This window comes from Malaclemys terrapin, chromosome 2 (assembly GCF_027887155.1).
Source record: "Malaclemys terrapin pileata isolate rMalTer1 chromosome 2, rMalTer1.hap1, whole genome shotgun sequence".
Classification (NCBI taxonomy): domain Eukaryota; kingdom Metazoa; phylum Chordata; order Testudines; family Emydidae; genus Malaclemys; species Malaclemys terrapin.
Window position 1 is genome coordinate 275146868 of NC_071506.1, and position 22928 is coordinate 275169795.

The 22928-nt window shown below is 47.2% G+C and overlaps 1 protein-coding gene across 2 annotated transcripts in view; it reads left to right on the forward strand.

Annotated features, from left to right (window-relative positions):
• The window catches only part of PLCD1 (phospholipase C delta 1), a 100906-nt gene that overhangs the window by 34076 nt on the left and 43902 nt on the right, over nucleotides 1-22928 (forward strand). For both annotated transcript variants that reach the window (XM_054016588.1, XM_054016587.1), the window contains exons 3-4: nucleotides 10454-10682; nucleotides 21170-21299. In XM_054016588.1, the coding sequence (XP_053872563.1) occupies nucleotides 10454-10682; nucleotides 21170-21299 (359 nt within the window). The remainder of the gene's footprint in view (nucleotides 1-10453; nucleotides 10683-21169; nucleotides 21300-22928) is intronic.

Here is a 22928-nt window from a genome sequence, read left to right on the forward strand (position 1 = left end):
GTGCACAGATGGAACAGGCCTGCTGCATCATTTCTTAGGATAGTGCAGGGGTCGGCAACCTCTGGCACACGGCTCGCCAGGGTAAGCACCCTGGCAGGCCGGACCAGTTTGTTTACCTGCTGCGTCCGCAGGTTCGGCCGATCGCGGCTCCCACTGGCCGCGGTTCGCCGCTCCAGGCCAATGGGGGCTGCGGGAAGCGGTACAGGCTGAGGGATGTGCTGGCCGCGGCTTCCAGCTGCCCCCATTGGTCTGGAGCGGCAAACCACGGCCAGTGGGAGCCGCGATCGGCCGACCCTGTGGACGCGGTAAACAAACTGGCCCGGCCCGCCAGGGTGCTTACCCTGGCGAGCCGCGTGCCAGAGGTTGCCGACCCCTCGGATAGTGCATCCTTTGTACTCCTTTGCAGCATGTCTGGTCCACTGGTCGATTTGGAGCGGCAGAGCCACGTTGCCTGCCCCCATTGGGGTGGCTTGTGTCCTGGGAGCACTAGGTGGGAGCAGTCACTGCTCTTGAATCTAGCACAGGAGTGGGGATGTGAAGAGAAGGAAGGGTCTTTGCACCTTCCCTGCCCTGCAAGGGTACCCATCCACAGGGCTGTCACAGTCCGGCCCCTTGATGTGCAGCCTGCATTAGATATAACAGAGCAGGACTCCTTGTTCATACCTTAGAGATGGAACACAGATGCAGGGCCAATATGGTGTATCCAGGCCTCCACACACAGCATAGGGGCTTCTTGTTTGTACACTTTGGAAGTTGCCAGGTCGGCCAGGAGCCCCCTGTGTGTTTTATTCACTCCAGAGAGGTCAGGCCTATAGATCTGTTACTCTGTGTTATATTACTTGTCATTCAACTACAGCGGCAGCGTGGAGCCTGTATTGTTGCTGTCACTTATCTTCTCCCACAGGCTTCTGCTCATGAGAAGGATTTCTGTCTGGGAACAAAAAACCCGCCAAACATCAGCTCCCAGCTTTCAATGGAAAAGGGAGAGATTAGGCTGGTCTCTCGATAACAGGTCGTTCAAATGACAGGATTAACAGATGGCCAAGAGGAAATGTCTGCTTTGGGAAGCTGGCAAATAGCCAGTCAAAACAATACCTTGCGCTTTCCATCATCAAAGCATGTTACAAACCGCACTGCATTAATTAATGGAGGAGGTAGTATGTTCCTCATGTGAGGGCCTCAGGACAGATTTGTCCTATTGCCAGCTCTGATTCTGTCCTGTCCTTAAACCATGGCCAAATCACGTAGCCCTTAGCTATACTAAAAGTTGCAGTACTTTAACTAAAATTAATTTTTAATCCATCTAATTAAACTGGAGGAAATCCCTAATGTAGACTCACTTAAACCAGTGTAGTCCCTGCTTAACCTGGTTTAGATTAATTCAGTAAGGCCTTGTCTAAACTAGGGCTGGTCGAAAACTTGACATTGAAATTATTTTCTGAGTAAATGATATTTTTCACCAAAAGTGTCTGCTTTTTGTGGAAAATGGCTTTTTGTGAACACACCAAAACTAAACATTTTTGGCTGAAAATTTTTGATCAAGAAATGCCACTTCAGTGCCTCATGGGAGTTGTAGTTCAGGTACCTTATTCCCCCATTCTCCGCTATGGGTTGGATTCCCCAGCTGGACTACATCTCTCATGATACAGCACGACCCATCATACACTGCAGTGGCTCAGCCAGATGGGAAATGTAGTCCAGGTAGGGAGTCCAGCTCATAAAAGAAAACTGGGACATGGAGCACATGAACTATAACTCCCATGAGCCATCATGGCAGCATTTTCAAATCAAATTGTTTGGGCATTGATTGAAAATTTTTAATTTTGGCTTAACAATTTTAGCTTTTAATTTTTTTGCTGAAACGTTTTAATTTTTCACAGAAAAAAAAAGCCCTTTTCCGATCAGCTCTCGTACATCAGTTTAATGGACTCGATTTAAAAAGTAACTTACTGATGCAAACTAAACCGATTTAAGCACAACTTAAAACATTTTAAGTGCATCTACCATGGGAATTTGCACCAGTTTAACTAGATCAAATTTAAATCAATTTACTTTAACCAGAGCAACTCTTTGAGTATAGACAAGGCATTAACCTCTCCATGTCTCAGTTCCGTCTTCTATAAAAGAGGAATAATAACAGGGGTATTGTGGGGATTCAGGTCTGGAAGGCATTTTGCAATCTTCAATTGGAAGGTGTTCTACAAGTCCAGAGTAGTATTACTCATTAATCCTCTCAACACTCTTGTGTAGTAGATAAGTATCATCCCTACTTACCCTTATTGAAAAGCCCTATAGAATTGAATACAAAATGGTAACTTTCCTATCGAATGTTTGAGCCGTCCTTTAGACGGGCTACTGAATCCCATGCATGGTTTAAAACCTACTGAAAAGATCTCATTCCTTTTCAAATTCTATAGGACTGTATGATCAGTGTTTATCAGAAAGCCATTCATGACTGAGACTAGGTCTACACTACTCTCCTGAATCGGCGGGTAGAAATCGATCTCTCGGGGATCGAATTATCGTGTCTCGTCGGGACGCGACAATTGATCCCCGAATCGACGCTCTTACTCCACCAGCGGAGGTGGGAGTAAGCGCCGTCGACAGGGAGCTGCGGAGGTCGATTTTGCCGCCGTCCTCACAGTGGGGTAAGTCGGCTCTGATACGTCGAATTCAGCTACGCTATTTGCGTAGCTGAATTTGCGTATCTTAAATCGACCCCCCCCCCCCCCCCGTAGTGAAGACCTGCCCTGAGTTATTATGGGGGTTTAGGCGTTTTCCTTTAAAACCCCTTTGAAAGTTAAAAGGGTTACAAATCAGGGTTACTGATTTTACCAAGCAGATGCAACGTTTGAAACTGATGCATCAACCCAGCTAAATTTACTGTAAAAAGAAAGGAAGGGGTGTGATATGGTGCCAAGGATATTCTTTGCCAGTCAATGAATGAAATGCTTAGGGCAATGAAGTCAATATAATTATTAATAATTATTATTTATTATTTGTATTATTGTATCACCTAGTAGCCCCAGGTCATGTACTAGGACTCTACTGTGCTAGGGACTGTACACAAACAGAACAAAAAAAGCTTACAATGCAAGTAATGTATAAGACAAGAGACATCAAACAGATAGATACTCACAGACAGATGGGGGAGTACAAGGGAACAGTGAGATAATATTGGTCAGCATGATGCACAGTGGACTCATCTTACCAACAACCTAACTGTTGTCAAGATCTTTGTAGGCTTTACAGAAAAGGAGAGCTTAAAGGAGGGTTTTGAAGGAGGATCATGCATTAGTTTTACAGATGTTTACAGGGAGCTCCTCTCAAGCATGTGGGGCAGCAGAAGAGAAAGCACAAGGTGCTTGATTGGAAATTTATCAAGTGGGCAATGGAGGGTGGCACGAAGGATTCAGAGGCAGTAGTTGACCTTTCAGTACTGAACAAGAGCTGAGAGGTAGGGTGGGTTTAGGCTGTGAAGGGCCTTAAACATGAAGAGAAGTAGCTCATGTTTGCTGTGATCGAGAAGAGGGAGCCAGTGGAGAGATGCAAAGAGAGGGGTGACATGGCGAAACTATACACCCAACAACCAGTCCATTGAAATGACCACTTCTCTCCCCTGATTGGCTGTACAGGTTTTCAGGAATTTTGGCTCCACAACCAGATGTCTTTGTCTCTGAAAATATTTGCTGATGGGAATGTATTATGCAAGGCTCAAGTCACTGTGAAAACAAAACCATCTGACTGATAAGTCTATTGATAATGAGTGTTTATCAAAGTCTCTCAAGTTTTATCAAATGCAGACCTGCCCAGCTTTGCATTTTAAATCAGCCTGTTGCGTATCTTGGGCTATTTGCCTGCTGGGCAGTCGGCTGGCAAGATATTGTCCCTATTCTCCACAGTACACCTTCTGCATGCATTGTGACAGGCCACGTGTCATGTTTTAGGGCCAAATTCAGAGGTTATGTGTAAGGGGCCGTAGTGGTAAGTGGGTGTGAGCCTAAAATAGAACTAAGGGATTCTAAAGGCAGTCTAAACAGGTCTCCGATACCGTGCTGCTGAGCATGACATAAAAATCTAGATGAATGGATTATAGCGGGAATCTTATAATGTGCTTAAAATTTATGCACCAGATTCTTGTAAAACGTGTGTACGTCTTAGATGATCCCACAATGAAGAGCAGAGTTTTACAACCCGGGACCTTCTCTGTGAAGGGAGATTTGTTGAATTCTAGACTGAATTGGTTGCAGAAGTCATAATCATTTTAGCTTTTAGCCCTTAATTGTTAATCACCTTCAGTGCAGCTGAAAGAAACCACGTTACCTTGTTAAACAAACAGAATAATGTTGACGCTTGTTGTGCCCAGCACGTTGTGTTTATTGTGATATGCAGGCTCTCTGCAGATGTCCTAGCTGATGCTGTGGCTTTGTGGTTGGATAGTGTCTGTTATCTGCTCTTGACAGTGTGCCAGACGGATCTTGCAGAGCTTAAACTGAAAGGCAGCTGGATAGAGAACGGTGAGCTTTACCTTGACAGACAGTTCTGTATGCAAATATGGTGGCTAGCTATTAGCATGTGGATAAACCTCTCATTCATATTTCCTGGCAGTAAACAGATCTGATTCACTGAGTCAATTACAGTGTGTGAGAATAACTCAATGTCATGGAATACCACGTAGTACTGTCAGCTAATTAATAGGGAAAGGAATGTTGTCTGGCAGCTACATTAGGTGACTCCTGGTTTCCATTTCCAACCCTGACACTGTTGTGCTGTGTGATCGTACCCAGGGCCGGCTCCAGGGTTTTGGCTGCCTCAAGCAGCCACTCAAACAAACAAAAAAAGCCGCGATCGCGATCTGCAGTGGCAATTCAGCGGAAGGTCCTTCGCTCCGAGCGGGAGTGAGGGACCGTCCGCCGAATTGCCACCGAATAGCTGGACGTGCCGCCCCTCTCCGAAGTGGCCGCCCCAAGCACCTGCTTGGTAAGCTGGTGCCTGCAGCCGGCCCTGATCGTACCGAATCTCTTAACTTTTCTGTTCCTCAGGTTAGCCACCTGAAAAGAAGGGATAATAAAGCCTGATGCACAGGGGTGTTTGGAGACTAAGGGTTTGTCTACACATGAACGTTAATCTGTAAAAAGGTAGGGTGTACATTTAAAGCAGATTATCTGTTTGAACTGATGTCCCGGGCCGGGGCCAGAACTATGCAAGTCTCCTTGTGTTTTGCTGTAGGCATTTGCCTATATACAAATCAACTCCTTAGCAGATATTAACATCCAGGCAAAGCAGGAAGCAGTGATAAACTTTCTGTTCTGTTCTCAGTTACACCCATGCAGCTCCATGAACTTTCGTTGGGTCTATCTGTTTGCTAAATTTGTCCCATTTTTGTTCCTCTGCTATAAACGTCTCTGTTTCTGGTTCCTTTTCACTGTTAGCTGATCTGTGTGTCCCTACTATACAGTGTTTGCTTAGTTTGGGGCTCAGCCTTAGCTATTCATGTACAGTAGCCTCCCTGTTCTGTGGCAGCTGATAATGTTTTTGCACTAGGCCTGGTCCCAGATTTTCCAATGAGAGCAAAGAGATAATGTTTGGAAATAGACCAGCCCAGTTGCTTTGGCTTCAGCTCTTGTCTTTAGAGATGAATGCATTCTTTGAGCTGTATAAAGCTTTTTAAAAAATCCCCATCCACCCAATAAATGTCTTTTAAAAATCTCCACACTCACACGTTGTCTCTTGAGCTCTTGCTTAATTAGTTACTCCTGAGGGAATTCTGCACCAAAAACTTAAAAATTCTGCGCACAATATTGTACAATTCTGCAAATGTTATATGTCAATCAATAAATGTCGCCTGTGCTCCCCACTGCCATGCTGCAACCTCCACATTTATTTATTGACAAATAAAAATTGCAGATTTTTGCAGAATTTTAAAACGTGTACAGAATTTTATTTTTTTGGTGCAGAATTCCCTCAGGAGTAGCTGGTGAAGCAACTCACCAGGGTTAGTAGTGCCACACCAGGTGCATCAGGTGTGGGCAGGCAGGCTCAGCCCAGCAGGATACAAGTGTGAGGGGGATCCGGTGTGGGGTGAGAGGGTTCTGGGTGGGGCAATCTGGGTGTGGGTGGCGCAGTGTGGGGGTCTGGGTGCGGGGTGATGTGGATGCACAGAGCTCATTGGGGGGGGGGTTCCAGGTGCAGGGGCAATGGGACTCTGCAGGTGGGTCCACTTGAAGGTGGTTGGGGCTCAGTGGGGGGTCTGGGTGCTGGGGGAGTGGGGCTTGGTGGGGTTGGGGTCTGGGTGCGAAGGGACTTGTGGGGTGGTCCAGGTGCATAGGGGGTGATGCTTATCAGTATAGAGGTTCTAGTATGGGGGGCTCAGTGGGCCTGGGGGGGTCTGTGGGGGCCGGATGCAAGGGGGGGGGACTCAGCAGAGGGTGGTCTGGGTGCAGGGGTGGAGGTCCAGAGGCGGGAGGCTTGGGACTCGGTGTGAGGATCTGGGTATGGGGGGATCCAGATGTCCGGGGGTTGGGCAGATGGAGGAGCAGCTTCCTATACAGTGACCCCTCGCCCTGCGGCTGAGGACCGATGGGGGCAGGATGTGTCGGTTAGTGCAGAGCTGGGGTAGGTTTCTGGGGGTAGGTCTGACCTGGCCCTGGCCACTCCATGCAGGGGAAGAGCATTCCTTCCCCACCCTGAGCCCAGCCGGAACTAGCAACTGAGCCTGCTGCAGGATAGGAGCCACTGGCCGGGGTGGGGCTGCTGAGAGCCAGGTGCGGGAGGAGGGGCTCGGTGAGGTGGGGGTTCAGGTGCGAGGGTTCGTTTGGGGAGTTCTGGGTGCGGGGAGTGAGACTTGGCTGGGGGGTCTGGGTATGGCGGGTTAGGGCGGACGGGAGATGGGTCTGACCTGGACAGGCAGGGGCGTCTCCAGCCCCGCCCCCTGCAGTGATTTACTTCTCTGCCAACTGCTCTGGGTGCCCAAAACGACGGGCCCACGCTGCTGGGGAGGGGCATGTGACTGCTCTTGCAGCTTCCCTTAGCTTCGCTGTCAGAAAGTCATTTTTCTGCATGGAAGCAAAGAAATCTGCGTGGGACATGAATTCTGGGCACGCACAGTGGTGCAGAATTCCTTCAGGAGTAATCAGTTTATATCCTGTCCCCAGCCTCCCACTTACCTTCTCTAACCAGAGCAGCTCTCTCTACCCAATCCCCCTTGTATCAGCAGTACACCTTGCAGTGTACCATAGAGTCTTTTCAGGGACAGTTTTTAAGTCCTTCCCCTGTTTCCACCCCCAATGGACTCATCTTGCAAGACCAGTGGTCTCCAACCTTTTTACACCCAAGATCACTTTTTTAATTTTTAAGGGCAACCCAGGATCTACCCCACGCCTTCCCTGAGGGCGCCCTTCCCCAAAGCCCCACCCCACTCACTCTATTCCCTCCCCCTCCATCACTTGTTCTCCCCCCCCACTCACTTTCATCAGGCTGGGGTAGGGGGTTAGAGTTCGGGAGGGGGTGCGGGCTCTGGGTTGGGGCCAAGGGGTTTTCAGTGTGGGAGGGGGCTCTGGGCTGAGCCTGGGGCAGGGGGTTGGGGTCCAGGAGTGGGTGAGGGGTGCAAGCTCTGGAAAGGAGTTTGGGTGCAGGAGGGGGCTCCGGGCTGGGGCAGAGTGTTGGGGTGCAGGAGGGGATATGGGGTGCTAGATCTGGGAGGGGGACCAGGCCTGGGGCTTGGGGTGCAGGAGGGGGTTCAGGGTGCAGGAGAGGGTTTGGGGTGCTAGCTCCGGGAGGGGGACCAGGGCTGGGGCTTGGGGTGCAGGAGGGGGTTCGGGTGCAGGAGAGGGTTTGGGGTGCTGGCTCCGGGAGGGGGCTCAGGGCTGGGGTGTGGCTTCCCACTGGGCAGCACTTACCCCGGTGGCTCCCGGTTGGCGGCGCAGCGTGGCTGCTACTAAGGCAGGCTCCCTGCCTACCCCGGCCCGATGCTGCTCCCAGAAGGGGCCAACGTGCCCCTGCAGCCCCTGGGTGTGGGAGGGGCGGGGGCCATGTGGCTCCACGCCCTGCCCCTCTCTGCAAGCACCGCCCCACAGTTTCCATTGGCCACAGCTCCCCATTCCTGGCTAATGGGAGCTGCAGAGGCAAAGCATGCAGGCAGGAGCAGTGCATGGAGGGAGACCCCTGTCCCTATTAGGGCTGTGCTGGCCGCTTCCAGGAGTGGCGTGGGGCCGGGGCAGGGAGGGAGCCTGCCTTAGCGGCAGCCCTGCTACCCCACTGGAGATGGCGATTGACTGGCAGATCCTCTAGTATCGATCAGTCGATCGCGATCGACCGGTTGGTGACCACTGTGCTAGATCATGGGGTCTGGACCATGGGTTCCAGAGAATCAGTTCTATATTTCCTATTGGATTAAATACTTCTGAAGTTTTATTTATTGTTTGCACAAGCAGCCATCCTTTCCTAAGTCCTAACCATCTAGGAATCGACAGTTAAAACTTCCGCAGTGACACATTAGGAGTAAGTGTGGTCTGTGCTCTACTGCTGCCCAGCCACTGGTTCATATGGGGTGGAGTGGCTGGGGCCGTAGCTAAGTGGTAGGGCACAGGCTTAGCACATATGAAGCCCGAGATTTAATCCATGGCATTTCCTCCACATAGAAACTGGTGGGCCAACTCACGAGCCAGAGTATCAAATAATCTCCTAATAGCAGCAGAAGGTCAGCTCCTTTCTTCCGGATGGGTTTATTTCTCCAAACCAAGAGTCCAGCATAAATAAAACAGTTAACTAGGTCCTTTCCTCTGACCCAGCGTCCCCTGCAGGTCTCTCCCTCCCCACTGAGCAGTTAGTCAGCGCTTAGGGCCTCAGGTTACACAGATTTGTTTAATAAGGTGTGTTTCTGTCCACATATCGAACAGGCATCTGTTTCTCTGTTTATTTAGGTTTTCTCTAATATCCACCTTGATTATTTGGCATGGATTTAGTTTCTACAGCTGCGGTCAATTTCCCCCAGATGATGCCACACAGATCAGATTGTGTGGTTTATATTTGAACTGGATGTCCTGATTCCCCACAGCAAATGGGATCAAATCTGCCCTCGATGATGGGACTGGAGTAGCATGGGCGTAGCTGAGGCCTGTAGTTTGGCCTGTTATTGCCAGTTTTGGCCAACTGCTTTGACGCTTTATCTTGAACAAACAAGAAAATGGGCCTGATTCTTCTCCCACTTATACCAGTTTAACACTAGTGTGACTCTTGATTTACATCAGTGTGAGAAGAGAATCTAGCCCAAAGTGCTTTCCCTTTTCATAGTCTTCAAACAGAAGGCAGACAGTATTACCAGAAGGGACCAGTGTTCTGGCCCTGCTCCTGCTCCCATTGAAGATTAGACCCTCTGTTTTTATTAGGGCTGGTTTTTTAAGCAATTCTTCTGTGATAAGAATAGATGAAGTTGATATGATTAGCAGGCTGAGATACTGTTATACACTGAGGTAACACTTCCCCAACATTTGTTAAATATACTGCACCTAACTCTATATACACATCAGAATAGTCTAGCTGTTCCAAATAGCTGAAGCTCTCAAAGCATTTGACAGACGGGGTATCAAAGGCATAGAGAGCTTAAGGCCACATTAGTGATTTTGGGTGTTTGTTTCTGGGCACCATTTGAGACACCTAAAGAGTAATCTTCCGAATGCGATGAGCACCTGCTCTCTGAAAATTAGCCCCTGTAAATGTGTTTCAAGTTGTGCACCCAAAATAATTACTTTGGTTTGAAAAATCTTGGCCTTAATGACAAGATCACACATCAAGTCAATAGCAGAGTCAAGACTAGATCCCAGGCCTCCTGACAGTCAGGCCGGGGCTCTAAACAGTAGACATCGCTAGTCTCACATTGCTACTTCCAGGATGAGTCCTGTTTATTTGTTAAAATGATGATAGAAGCGAAGAACAAAGGAGAGCTTCCTCCTCTCTTGATACAGCTGCTCCCTCCTTTTGATCAGGGGCAGCTCTATGTATTTTGCCGCCCCAAGCACAGCAGTCAGGTGGCTTTCGGCGGCGCGCCTGTGGGAGGTCCGTATGTAACGCGGATTCGGCGGCATGCCTGCGGGAAGTCCGCCAGTCCCGCACCTTTGGTGTACCCGCCCCCGAATTGCCGACAAAGCCGCGGGACTGGCGGACCTCCCTCAGGCATGCCGCTGAAGGCTCCCTGACTGCTGGCCCCACAGTGACCGGCAGGCCGCCCCCCGCGGCTTGCCGCCCCAGGCACACGCTTGCTGCGCTGGTGCCTGGAGCCGCCCCTGCTTTTGATCATTCTGTTTGTGAGAGGTGGGGAAAAAGTCCTTCGGGCCTTGCAGGGAGTGGTTATTGGAAAAGGAAAATAAAGAGTTATTTGTTAATATCCGTCTCAGAGCAGAGATAAGACTGGCTAACCCCCCCACCCCATTGATAGCAGGAGCCTTTGTTTCCACAGTCTCCATTGAAGATATTCGGGATGTGAGGCTCGGTCACATGACAGAGGGGATGGAAAAGTACGCCAAAGATGTCCCTGAGCATCGCTGTTTTTCCATCATCTTTAAAGACCAACGGAAAAACCTGGATCTTATTGCCAGTTCTGAAGATGATGCCAACCACTGGACTGCAGGCCTGAAGAAAATCATAGCCAAGAACAATTCCATGAGCCAGAGGCAGAAACTCCAACAGTATCCTTTGCATTTTAAAAGTGATTAATTATCCAACCACAACAAAGATGCACTTGTCTGTCTCAGTTGGGGTATTTGTATGTGTGTGCGGGGGTGCAAAACTGCACTATGAACAGGGCACTGAGTCAGTCTCCTCTCACACTGACTTTACATCTGTATAACTCTATGGACTTACTCCTGATTTATACTGATGTGAAAGTCCTTTAAACAAAGAATTGTCTCATTGAGGACTTAAGATAAAAAAGCCATTAGTTCCTAGATTCTTCAGGGATTTGATTCATTCACCATGAACTCCAGGATGGGAATTTCTTGGCAATTAATGACAGGCTTGTAGTGTTTATGATGTTTTATAGAAGTGTAATGCAAAGGAGCTGATTTTCCTCTTTCGTGCACCAATTTTACATCAGTGTCGTTCCACTGACTTTAATGGAGTTCCTCCTCATTTATGCCAGCGTGGGAGGAATACCTCTCCCTGAAGAGCTCGCGTGCTATATAGACACACTACAAACAAGGAGAGGGGGAAAGGAATGCAACAGAGAAGCAAAGCCAGTGAGTCACTGGGTGAAATCCTGGCCCAATTGAAGTCAATAGGAGTTTTCCCTCTGGCTTCAATAGAGCCAAAATTTCATGCACTGGGCTATAGATCCCTGAGCATCCGTAGGCTTCGCTGCCATATTAAAAGTGAGGGTGGTCGTGGGCTGCATTTTTTTAACTCTTTGGACCACATTTGGCCTTTTGGATGCTCTGTGGGTCTCCCTGCTATTAAAGCAACCTACCTGAATCAGCATTCTTGAGAGGCTCTGACCCACTGGTTGTCTTGTGAGTGCCAAGTACACTAACCTGGATGGACTTCACAAATATTGCACCATCCCTAGTCCTTTTATAGGTTATTCAACATATTTATTCATGCTGTGGTCTCACACTCTGTGGGGGAGAAGGAGACAGGTTTTTCTCCCCACAGAGGCCCCTCGGTACCACCAGCAGGACTGTCAAGCTGAATTAGCCATTAGTCAGCCTGCCACATCCCTCTCTCCCTTAGGTTGTGCTTTGACTAGAACCTGGGGTGTTAAGTCTATTGAAGTTGGATTTCTCAGTGGAACCTGCATTGTCTTTTCACTGGAGACAGGGCATCTCTTGAAGCTCATGACAGAAGCTTTTGGTAAGACACAGAATCTCCCATGAACCCTTACTGCATTTAACCTGTGGGTGATTCAGAGTCCTAGTTCCAATGTTATTGCGTGGCAAGTACAAATCCTGATTGCCATTCAGAAACAAAAACCAGCTCTGGAGAGAGAAAAAGGTGCCAGCACTTATCTGGCAGCAAAACAGTCGCAGACATAGAGGTTTTATTGTAGTTTGCTGCCACTATTGAGAGTTGGTTGGAAAATTAACTCTGGAAGGGAGAGGCTTAAAGATTCTTTGAGTGGCAAAACAGTCATCAGGAGCAGGGAAGTTTGCCATTCATCTCTCAATTTTGCATCTATTGCTGCAGCACAGTGCATGCAAGCTATTGACTTGCAGATAATGAGGGATCTCATGCCCATCATAGAATCATAGAAGGGTAAGACTGGAAGGGACCTTGAGAGGCCATCTAGTCCAGTCCCCTGCACTCAAGGCAGGACTAAGTAATAACTAGACCATTCCCGACAGGTGTTTGTCCAACCTGTTCTTAAAAACCGCCAATGATGGAGACTCCACAGCCTCCCTAGACAATTCGTTCCAGTGCTTAGCTACCCTGACGGGAAGTTTTTCTTAATGTCCATCCCAAATCTGCCTTGCTGCAGTTTAAGTCCATTGCTTCTTTTCCTGTCCTCAGAGGTTAAGGAGAACAATTTTTCACCCCCCTTCTTGTAACAATCTTTTATGTACTTGAAAACTGTTATCATGTCCCCTCTCAGTCTTCTCTTCTCCAGACTACACAAAGCTGTTTTTTTCAATCTTTCCTTATAGGTCATGTTTTCTAGACCTGTAATCATTTTTGTTGCTCTCCTCTTGACTTTCTCCAGTTTCTCCACATCTTTCCTGAAATGTGGTGCCCAGGCCTGGACACAGTACTCCAGCTGAGGCCTTATAAGTGCTGAGTAGAGCAGAAGAATTACTTCTCGTGTCTTTCTTTTCTGATAGCAGTCTGTGATTGTCGCTAAACAGCATGATACTTCAAGAGAGTGAGATGCAACCAAATAGCTTTTGCTTACCACCAGTTCCAAGGTCCTTAAAGCCACTAGGAGATTGTGTGTTTTTTCAACACTTAGGCCCAGATTCTGCCCTCAGATATATGCAGGCATGTCTGGTTGAAGTTACTGGCTTGACCAGCACTGACCAAACAATGCAGAATTGTTGCCACAGTGCCATTGAGCGAATGATGTAGCCCATCCTCTTGGGAGGAAGGCTCTGCCTGGGTCAACAAAGCTCAAATTTAGCTTCCTCCTTATTTCAGTTCAGCCGCTCCTCTCGCACTGTGCCTTGTGCTCCCATCTGGAGCCAACCCACTTCTGGGTCAGTACTTTCTCCTCTGTCGCCACCATCTTGCTACATTAGCTCCTCTGTGCCTTGTTGTGACTCGTGGGTGGGGGACCTTCACTAGGTCTTTCTACTACTTCATAACCTCTGGATGTACCAGAGGTTCTGGTGCTGGCCCCAGCATCTTCAGCTGGAGGGCTCTGAACCTGGATGTTAGCTAGTCTGTCCCAGTGCTCACAGTCTGGGGACTATTTTTCCTGCTAGTAAAGCTCTGGTCTTCTCGTTACAGTGCAGCACTCCTGCCTGGCTTTCTTCTGACATTGCTCTGAACCTGCCTGTCTCTGGCGCTGAGGTGTTTGCTGAGCCGAATTAGGGGTTTAGTGCTTACCACTGGGACTTCCCTAATCCAATTAGCCCTTGATAATGAGGGACCTCCCTGACTCCTGTCCCGCTAAGGTCATTAATTTTCTTGTGACCGCCACAGTGGATGGGGTCTATTAAGTCCGAATTCCTCCAGCTCTTAATATCATGTATTCCCCTCACAAGTCTTTGCTGGTTTATGGTGACTTTCCATCACCTCCTACTTTATCTCCCTTTGGCTTTCATTGGGAACATACCTACAGGAATTGTCATAGTGGATCAGACAAGATTTCCTGTCTTCAACAGCAACCAAGGCCAGATGTTTCAGAGGCAGATGGAAACGCTAAGCTGCACCTAACTGCAATATTGTAGAATATCATAGCATAGGGAGAGGGAATTTAGTGTACCGTATCATGTAATATAGGATCACCAGAATTTCTTCCTGACCCCAGCTAGTGATCAGGGCATGCCCTGAACTCTGAGGAAGGATGGCCCTTGTTTCCCAAACATTTTTGGCATCCCCACTTCAGTTGAGACTTTCCTCATCACTTGGGCTGACCCCCAAATTTAGCTCCCTTCTTAACTCAATTCAGCCACTCCTCTTGCACTGTGCCTCATGCTCCCACCTGCAGCCAAACCACCATCTCGCTGCTAGGTTTCACTTCGGTGGCCACCATCTTGCTACACTGGCTCCTCTATGCCTCCTTGGTACTCATGGGTAGGGGGCCTTCACTAGGGCTCATGAAAGTTATTGCCTTCTAGAGCCTTCCTTTCTGGAGAAGCCCATGGCTGGGATGGGGAGCTGCCAGAAATAATATTTGCCTGGCTGTTTTCATTCTAGTTAACATTTGTGATGACTGCACGCCTCCACCACCACCTCTGTGGGAGTCACGGCTACAAAAAAGCCGCCTCTGGAGCATGTCCAATTGAAACCACTGAACTATTTCCGTCTAAGAGTAGAGATGATTGTATCTAAATAACAATAACATTTGTTCGGAGCAAAGGCTGCAATTTCCAAAGTGGAAACATGCCTCTCTCTCTTTAACTCCTAGTCAGAATCCAAGTTAAATGGGATGGGGAGGCAAACAGTATTTCTGGAAGAATAATTATGGTGGACTGTTGGCGTCCAGTCTGGGACAGTTACTATCAGTCTAACCCAACCTGGAATTACAGAACAGCAAGATTCTCATTTTAGGTTTGCTGATGTTTAATTAAAGCCTGGAATTTAAACTTAGTCTTTCTTCAGTGGATGTGCCTGGAAGTGTGGTTTGATGTGAAAGTTTCTTGAAAAGAAATGGGCATCATATATATGAATACAGATAGATAGGAAAGAAGCGTTGGGGGCCCTTGGTCCATTCTTCCCCTACCAGGGCAGGGTTGTTCTCTGCAGTACATTTTCCCGTGCTTGCCACCCTAGTTTAAAGACATGAACATGGAATAAAATCAAGCAGTTCACAGATGGTTTTTGATGCTTCTGTATATACAGTAGTGCCCGATTAACAGTCCAGTTCAGCTCTAGAGCAAGCAGGCATAGCTTCAATTGATTTCAGTGGAAGTTGCACGCAATTTTGCCTGGGATGACTTTGGTCCATAGAATACATGGGAACTTTCTATCTAAGCTGTGAGAAATGCAACAGCTTTGCTTCCCCCCCCCCCCCCCCCCGCTTTGGAGTCACATCCCCTGAATTTCTAATTTGAACAAACTCACTAGATGCCTTAGAATTCTTCAGTCATTCTTCCTTAGTTTCTAGTGGAAGATAGTAGCTTCAGGAACCAGCAGATTCTTTAAAAGGGCAACAAGACAATATTGTCTCCCTGTTCAGACAGGAATTAAAGCCATAGCTTTCCATCCATCCTAGATACTTAAATGGTCCCCATCCCCATAGTGTTTGAGCACTTCATTCTTTATCATATTTATCCTCACAACATTCCTTTGAGGTAGGGCAGTGCTATACGCCCCATTTCACAGATGGGGAATTGAGGCCCAGAAAGGCTAAATGATTTGCCCAAGGTCACACCGAAGTCTGTGGCAGAGCAAGAAATCAAATCCAGGTCTCCCAAGTCACAGGCTAGTGCCCCAACCACTCGAGCAACCCACTCTCAACCTGCTAAGGCCCAAACCTAGGATGCAATGTGCCACAAAGATCCAAAATGAGGAGCACAAACAATTAGCCATGCAGGACACTTCCAATGTTGTAGGATTCATCCCTTTAGCATGAGTGATGCTTTCTATATGATCTCTCTGATCCTTGATTCTTATTTCTGATGTAAATCATTTTTTAAGAACAGAAGTGAGGGAACATAGTTAACCTTGGGTCTGAAATGAGGGATATGTCAGAGGTAGGATGAGGCCCAGGAAATCTTCAGTTGTGTTTGAGGCTCTACCATTAAATGGTTGTGTGACCATTGCGGTTAGATGGCTAGCTGTGTCTCTGCCCCATTTCTAGTCTCTCTGAGTGTTTGGCCTCTTGTCCTCACCTCTCTCAGGGTGGAACCTTGCAAATCTTCTACTTTTGGACTGGGACTCAGGTACTGTGACGGGGTGCACCAATCACTGCTTGTCTGGTGCCTCCTCCTGGTCACTTTAGGGATTAGTCTCAAGTCTGACACCCCTTCCCGTGGTCGCATGCTGTCATACTCTCTCTCTCTCTCTCTCTCATCCCAGGAACTGCAGCGTCCTCTTCATGACTCAGCCCTCCAGCTAGATCACTCAGCGTCCTCCCTTTCAGGATATATCAGTCTTTCCTTCAGCAGTCCTAGGTAGTCTTCCCATTCACTGCCTCAGATGCCACTCCTTCAGTGGCTGGTAGGGGAACCTGGGCCCGTCTTCTACTCCGGGTTCCAATCCAGGGACCCTCAACCTAGCAGTTCTGTGCTTTACCCTCCCAGCCCTCACTGCTCCTTTCCTGGACTGCTTCCTACCACTCCTGGTTCCCCCCCTTTCTCTAGGAGTACCAGCTCCAAACCCTCCTCCCTCTTCCCAGGGAGTGACTGCTCTTTCCCAGTAGCTGCCCCTGTCTGTTGCCAGCTTCCTGTCTTTATAGGCCCTGCCTGTACCTGCACAGTTGAACCTGCTTCCTACCAATACCCTGCTCCCTGGCTCTCGCTCCAGGTGCAGATGTTAATAGTCCTTAACCCTTTCCAATCCTGTGTGGGGTGAACACCCCATCACAGATACACTGCCCAGTGTATACCAATCGCTTATTGCCCTGCAGGTCTGACTGGGTTTCGGGTACCTGCATTTCCTCCCTTCAGAAATATGTGATCAATGTTATAGTGAGAAATGGCCTTCTGAAAAAGACAGTATTTTTATTTAGCAGTTGGAACTAAGCATTTTAGAAAAAACAGATTTGAAAGCAACACACAGCAAGTGTAGTTAGTCTCATGTAACCTTATGCTGCGCTAGCAGCTAAATTAGATAGGATTTGTCCTAGGAGCAGAACAAGAGTAATTCACAATCTCTTGCATTCCCAGATCCTCCTGTGGGTCTGGGTTTTGACCCAAGGTGCCTAGCGTAGCCCACACTGAAAATGCCAAGGTGTGGGCAGGCTCCAAAAAGGAGAGCAGATTCTCCCCAAGCCGGTGGTTAACACTATAGTTCACCAACCAGTCACAAACTGTGCTCTTGATCCCCCACACTGGTTATCAAGAAGCTGAAAAAAAGAAATCACACAGCCTCCTGTATTGCATTCAAGTCTCTGGCTCCCAACCAGCACCTAGGTCAAATACAGTGAGAAGTTATTTAAAACTCTATTCACTGTACAAAATGTTCTTTTGATCCCCAAAGGGCCAGTCACATTACCAGATCAATACTAGTTTGGATCTTACCCAAAATACCACACTGCCAGCCAATCCGTTAGTATCTAAAACTAAAGGTTTATTATAAAAGCAAAGAAAAGAATGGTCAAAGCAATAAGATACATACATGTGACTTCAGAGTCCATATATCAGGTTCTTAGCAACATTGGTGAGTTTGCTGGCTTGTAAAGTCCCTTTGGAACACAGTCAATGCTTGGATGGGTCTGTCAGTCCTTTGTTCAAAGCTTCAGTTTGTAGAGAAGTTACTCCTGAGGTAGAAAGCAGGATTGAAGATGGAGATGATGCAGCTGCCTTTTTATATCCTTTGCTATGTAGGGTGACCAGACAGCAAATGTAAAAAATCGGAACAGGAGGTGGGGGGTAATAGGAGCCTATATAAGAAAAAGACCCAAAAATCGGGACTGTCCCTATAAAATTGGGACATCTGGTCACCCTATTGCTATGTGGCATGTACAGCCTCTGTCCCAAACAGAAGCTCACAGGACATGGACATGGAAAAGCACTTGGAGTCCCCTGTCCACAGGCATGTCCCTACATGTCTTGCTGACTCACAGGCATAGCCTCTGGCTTCTCTTAATGGGTTCTTTGTACAACTGATTGCCCTTGATGGGCCAGTAAGCAGGCTGAATAGTGCTGATGCCAATCTGTCTGGGGGTGTCACCCAGAAACATAGCACAAGTTTGAGATGCAGATATAGCACACACATTTAGTTGGGGTTAGTCCTGCTTTGAGCAGGGGGTTGGACTAGATGACCTCCTGAGGTCTCTTCTAACTCTAATCTTCTATGATTTATAACTCATGATACAAAGATGATACACACATATAAATTAGCTTATCATATTTAGCAAATCATAACTTTTCCACAGATACCTCACATGGCATATCTTGTAGGACTCATTGCAATTTTATAATATTGGTATCCATAATATTATAAATGGTCACCCATATTCCATACAGCATCACATGGTTGACTCCCCGTCTGAGTCTCTCAGGCCTGGTCGACACCTAAAACTTAGGTCTACCTAGCTACATCACTCAGGGCTGTGAAAAATTTTGTGCCCTGTGTGATGTAGTTGGGTCAACCTAATCCCCAGCGTAGACGTAGATGGAAGAATTCTTCTGTCGACCTAGCTACTGCCTCTTGAGGGGGTAGATTTACTACAGTGATAGAAAAAAACCCTCCTGTCAACATAGCAAGTGTCTACAGTACAGCACTACGGTAGCATAGCTGCAGCGCTACAACTGTGCCTTTGTAGCGTAGAGATATACCCTCAGGGTATGTCTACACTACCCGCCGGATCGGCGGGCAGCGATCGATCCAGCAGGGATCGATTTATCGCATCTGGTCTAGACGCAATAAATCGACCCGAGCGCTCTCCTGTCGACTCCTGTACTCCAGCGCTGCAAGAGGCGCATGCAGAGTTGATGGGGGAGTGGCAGCAGTCGATTCACCACGGTGAAGACACCACGGTAAGTTGATCTAAGTACCGATCTAAGTACGTCGACTTCAGCTACGTTATTCATGTAGCTGAAGTTGCGTAACTTAGATTGATCCCCCTTGCCCCAGTGTAGACCAGGGCTCAGTCTGACTAACCTGTTCAAAACTTGGTGCTTCCCAGGAGAGTGGGTGAGAGCCATTAATGCTACTTGCTCTGGCATGGTCCCCATACTCCAGGCTAGACATCTAGATCCAATATTAATAGTTATTAAAGAGCACCCCCACATTGGTCACAGTGCCCTCAGAGGAAGCGTAACCTCTCTTTGTTTCAGTTTCCTTGTGTATAAAATAGGGATAATAATACCAGTCTCACAGGGATATTGGGTGAGGTCATTGTTTAATACTTGCCTAGTCTTTGAAGAGGCACAGTTCAATACACCATGAAAAAGGCAACATTTTCTCACAGTTTACACACACTTCCTATTCCAAGTATAAATACTGTGACACACAATCTCTGGGCATATCTACACAATCAAATACTTTGGACTCCAAGTTTCAGAGTAGCAGCCGTGTTAGTCTGCATCCGAAGAAGTGGGCTGTAGTCCACGAAAGCTTATGCTCTAATAAATTTGTTAGTCTCTAAGGTGCCACAAGTATTCCTGGTTTTTTTGGACTCCAAGGAATGCCAGGGGAGTTAATGAGCCAATTAGCTGTAATTCACACGTTTTTAACATCCCTGGAGCCCCCTCCCCATCCAAACCTGAAGTACTGGATCCTGTGTATGCTGCTGGTGCAAACTGTGATCATGCTAAATAGTTCTCTAAAAAACAGGATACTTAAACTCAATGCACACCAGCAGTATAAACATGAGCAAATATTTCCAGGCTCTGAGGGCTTTCGTAGGGGGCGGGGGGAAAGGGGGAGGGCGTGGTGGTGGTGGAGGGTAGTTAATTGCCTGTCAATTACAGCTAACTAACATCCCAGCATTCCTCAGCTTCTGAAATATTTGATTATTTAGACATGCCTTTAGATCAGTGGTTCTCAGATGGCGGGTTGCTTGCAGCCCAATCAGCACCCAGCTGCGGCCCATGTGACATCCTCAGGGCCATACAGTTAGCATATATATTGTGTGGATGTGGCCCACATAACACATAGAGTGCTACAATGCTAAAGGGGTTGAGAACCACTGCTTTAGATACAAATGTGGCAATTGTAGGTAAATATTCACATATTAAGGGTTACCACTGTGGACGCTATTGGTATCTGTAAACATCTTTTTTCTCAGAGAAAATATGATGGGCCCAGTTAAAATATTGTGTATTGTCCCTTAGGGTTAGTTAATCATATTCTAGCTCAGGCCCTCATCTCCCAGAATGGGCATTTTTTAGTCTTTTTGGAATGATTTTTGAAACAGTGCCTTCTTTCCTAGTCCCGTTTATGGCAGTGAGAACTACGTCCATAGAGATTTGATGACCTGATCTTAGTTTGATCATTTTCCTAGTTTAAAAATAGAATGCTTTCCCTGAAGACCTCATTCATTTGATGATTCAACGAGCAGAAAGAACGATGGTGATCTGCAGCAGTAATAGCCATTCCTATTTTGAAAAAACGCCAAGATATTTAACAGTCTGACATAATCTTCCAGAAAAGACATAGGAAAGCCAGTGGAAATTTCCTGAGCATCATTCTTTAAAAAAATTGCAGATATTTTATTGTAATCGGTTGAAACAGTGCAGTAACATTGTAAGCTGTACTGTTAGGGTAGTGTGGAATACAGTGATATATACCGTATGCGTTTTACAAGGGAACGTCGGAACCTACCAGCTGCACCAGTTCTACTTTTAAAAAACTTGTAAGAAATATAGGGACAGATCCTCAAATATATCCCAGAGTAGACAGCATATAGCTTTCACAAGATGAACAGTAATGTTTCTGCTGGGGAATCTTTTCCCAATATCCAGGCACGGATTCTTTAGCGTCTTCCCCAGCTCCAACCAAATGCTATTCGATATATTGGATCTCGATCAAATCCCACCTATCCATGCAGGAAACCATCAGTTTTGCCCTCCTTCCTCACCCTCAATCCCCTGTTAATGGCCTTGAATGCAGTGCACATTCTCTTGCAAAAATGTTTTGTGATTCAGCTGGGACAAGAAGCAATTGTGGAGCAAATAATGTTTTTCCCACTCCCAGTGGGTAAAAGATCTCTCCTCGGCCGGGGGCTCCTATGCTCTTTAAAAACAGAGGGCCAGATCCTCAGTTGGTGTAAATTGGCTTGATGGCTCTATGCTAATTTACACCATCTGAAGACCTGGCCCAGAATCTCTAGGTGAGTTTTTTTCCCCAGGGGGAGGGATGATAGATGGGAGAAGGAATCGATCTGGAGTGATTTCCTTACATCAGCTTGCAGCTGGATTCACTCCTGCTTGCGGAAAGCCGATAAGAACAAAGACAACAAGATGAGCTTTAAAGAGCTCAAGAGCTTCCTGAAAGAAGTGAACATTCAAATGGATGACAGTTATGCCAAGCAGATCTTCCAGGTAAGGAGAATTCACAGTTGGCATGGCAGAGAATGGGCTGGCTTGGGGTCACAGTCCCTGACCTTACACCAACTGTCTGGAGACCTAAGCAGAGGCAAACTCTCAACATGCTGACTGAGCCCTAGGATTGTGCATGTGCCTTAGGATCTTCAAAGTGCTCATTGTTGGCCTAACTGGGCTCCCAGTTAAATCAATGGTCAAACTCCCATTGACTCCAGCAGGAGCAGAGCTGGGCCAACCTTGAGTGCGTTTTGAAAACTCCACCCATGGTGAATGGGGGACCCACTGTGAGACCTGCTATGTCCCAAAGGTATAATTGAGTCCAAGAACGGAGGGGGATGCAGAAAAGGATCAGACATTGATATGGATAATGCGAGATAAATGGATAAGATCAGTGAGAGAGCAGGTGCCCTTGGGCACTGGTGGGTCAGGACTTCAGAGTGTATCGATTACACGCCGAAAACTTTAGTCCCCCCTGGAATAAGTTCTGCTGTAGTCACTCGCCCTAACACAGTGGAGTAAAATACCAAGTGGCTTCTGTAAAATCAAGGAAAGTTGTACAAGGCAGGGGAAAGTGTGAATTAAAGGAATACAATCATGATAGTTATGCAGCACTGTACACTGGCTTGGAGCAGTGATGCTGCTTTCATGACCCAAGACACGTGAACTCCGCTCAGGGATACGCACTGCTAATTTCTTGAGCTTCGACTTGCTGGCGGAGCCAGTGGGAAGGTAATGACTGTGACAAGAAGTCCTGAGGTGTTGAGTTTTTTAGTGTTCCTGAAACCCAGCCTTCCTGCTTGCATGAGCCAAAGCCCATTGGATTGATTTCTAGGCCCTCATCACATCCGTCACTTAACTTCCCTGAAGTGGGCAGTGTCAGAAAGAACTGTTCCTTTCCCTTCAGAGCGCTACTAAATGGTAAAAGAACACACAGTTGTCAAAGCCCGGTAGTGGTTCTGATGCTCCCCTCTGCTTCTGCAAGTGGAGGGCTGGGGAGTAGAGCCCTGCGCAGGACTATATTTTAAATCCTGCGCCCGTCCCGCCCCGCAGTACCCACCCCCACCCATGGAAACCTTAGATCCCGCAAATCCCGCAAGAGAGACAGCTACTAAAAACAAAACAAACAAACAAACAAAAACCAAATTGGTTCATATATTATATATGTATGAATGGCATTCAGACACAATTTTTACCACTAAAAGAATAAAACAAATCTTGCTTAAACCATGTAAAAAGATATTTTAACTCCTGTTATAAGACATCAGATCTCTTTCTATCCCTCGCTTAAAGTTAAGTATTAAAACCTTTATCAAAAAAAAAAAAAAGAAAAGAAAAAGAAAAACTTGCTTTCCATTGCTGAAATTCTATTATGACAAACTGGCAAGAGATTTAGTATTTTCCCACATATTACTACAGTCAGGTTTTTTTGCCCATCCAATCCTGACCGCAACAAAGTACATTTTACCCGCTCCCGCTATTATGGCAGCCTCCTGTCTGAGTCTCCCCAGTCCTGCTGCAGGGCTCAACTGGGGAGCCTCAGGTCCTAGCTGGGTATTGCATAGAAGAGAGGCATGCCAGCTCTTTGTGCTCCCCTAACTCTAGATCTGTGGAGACCTCTCTGTGTGG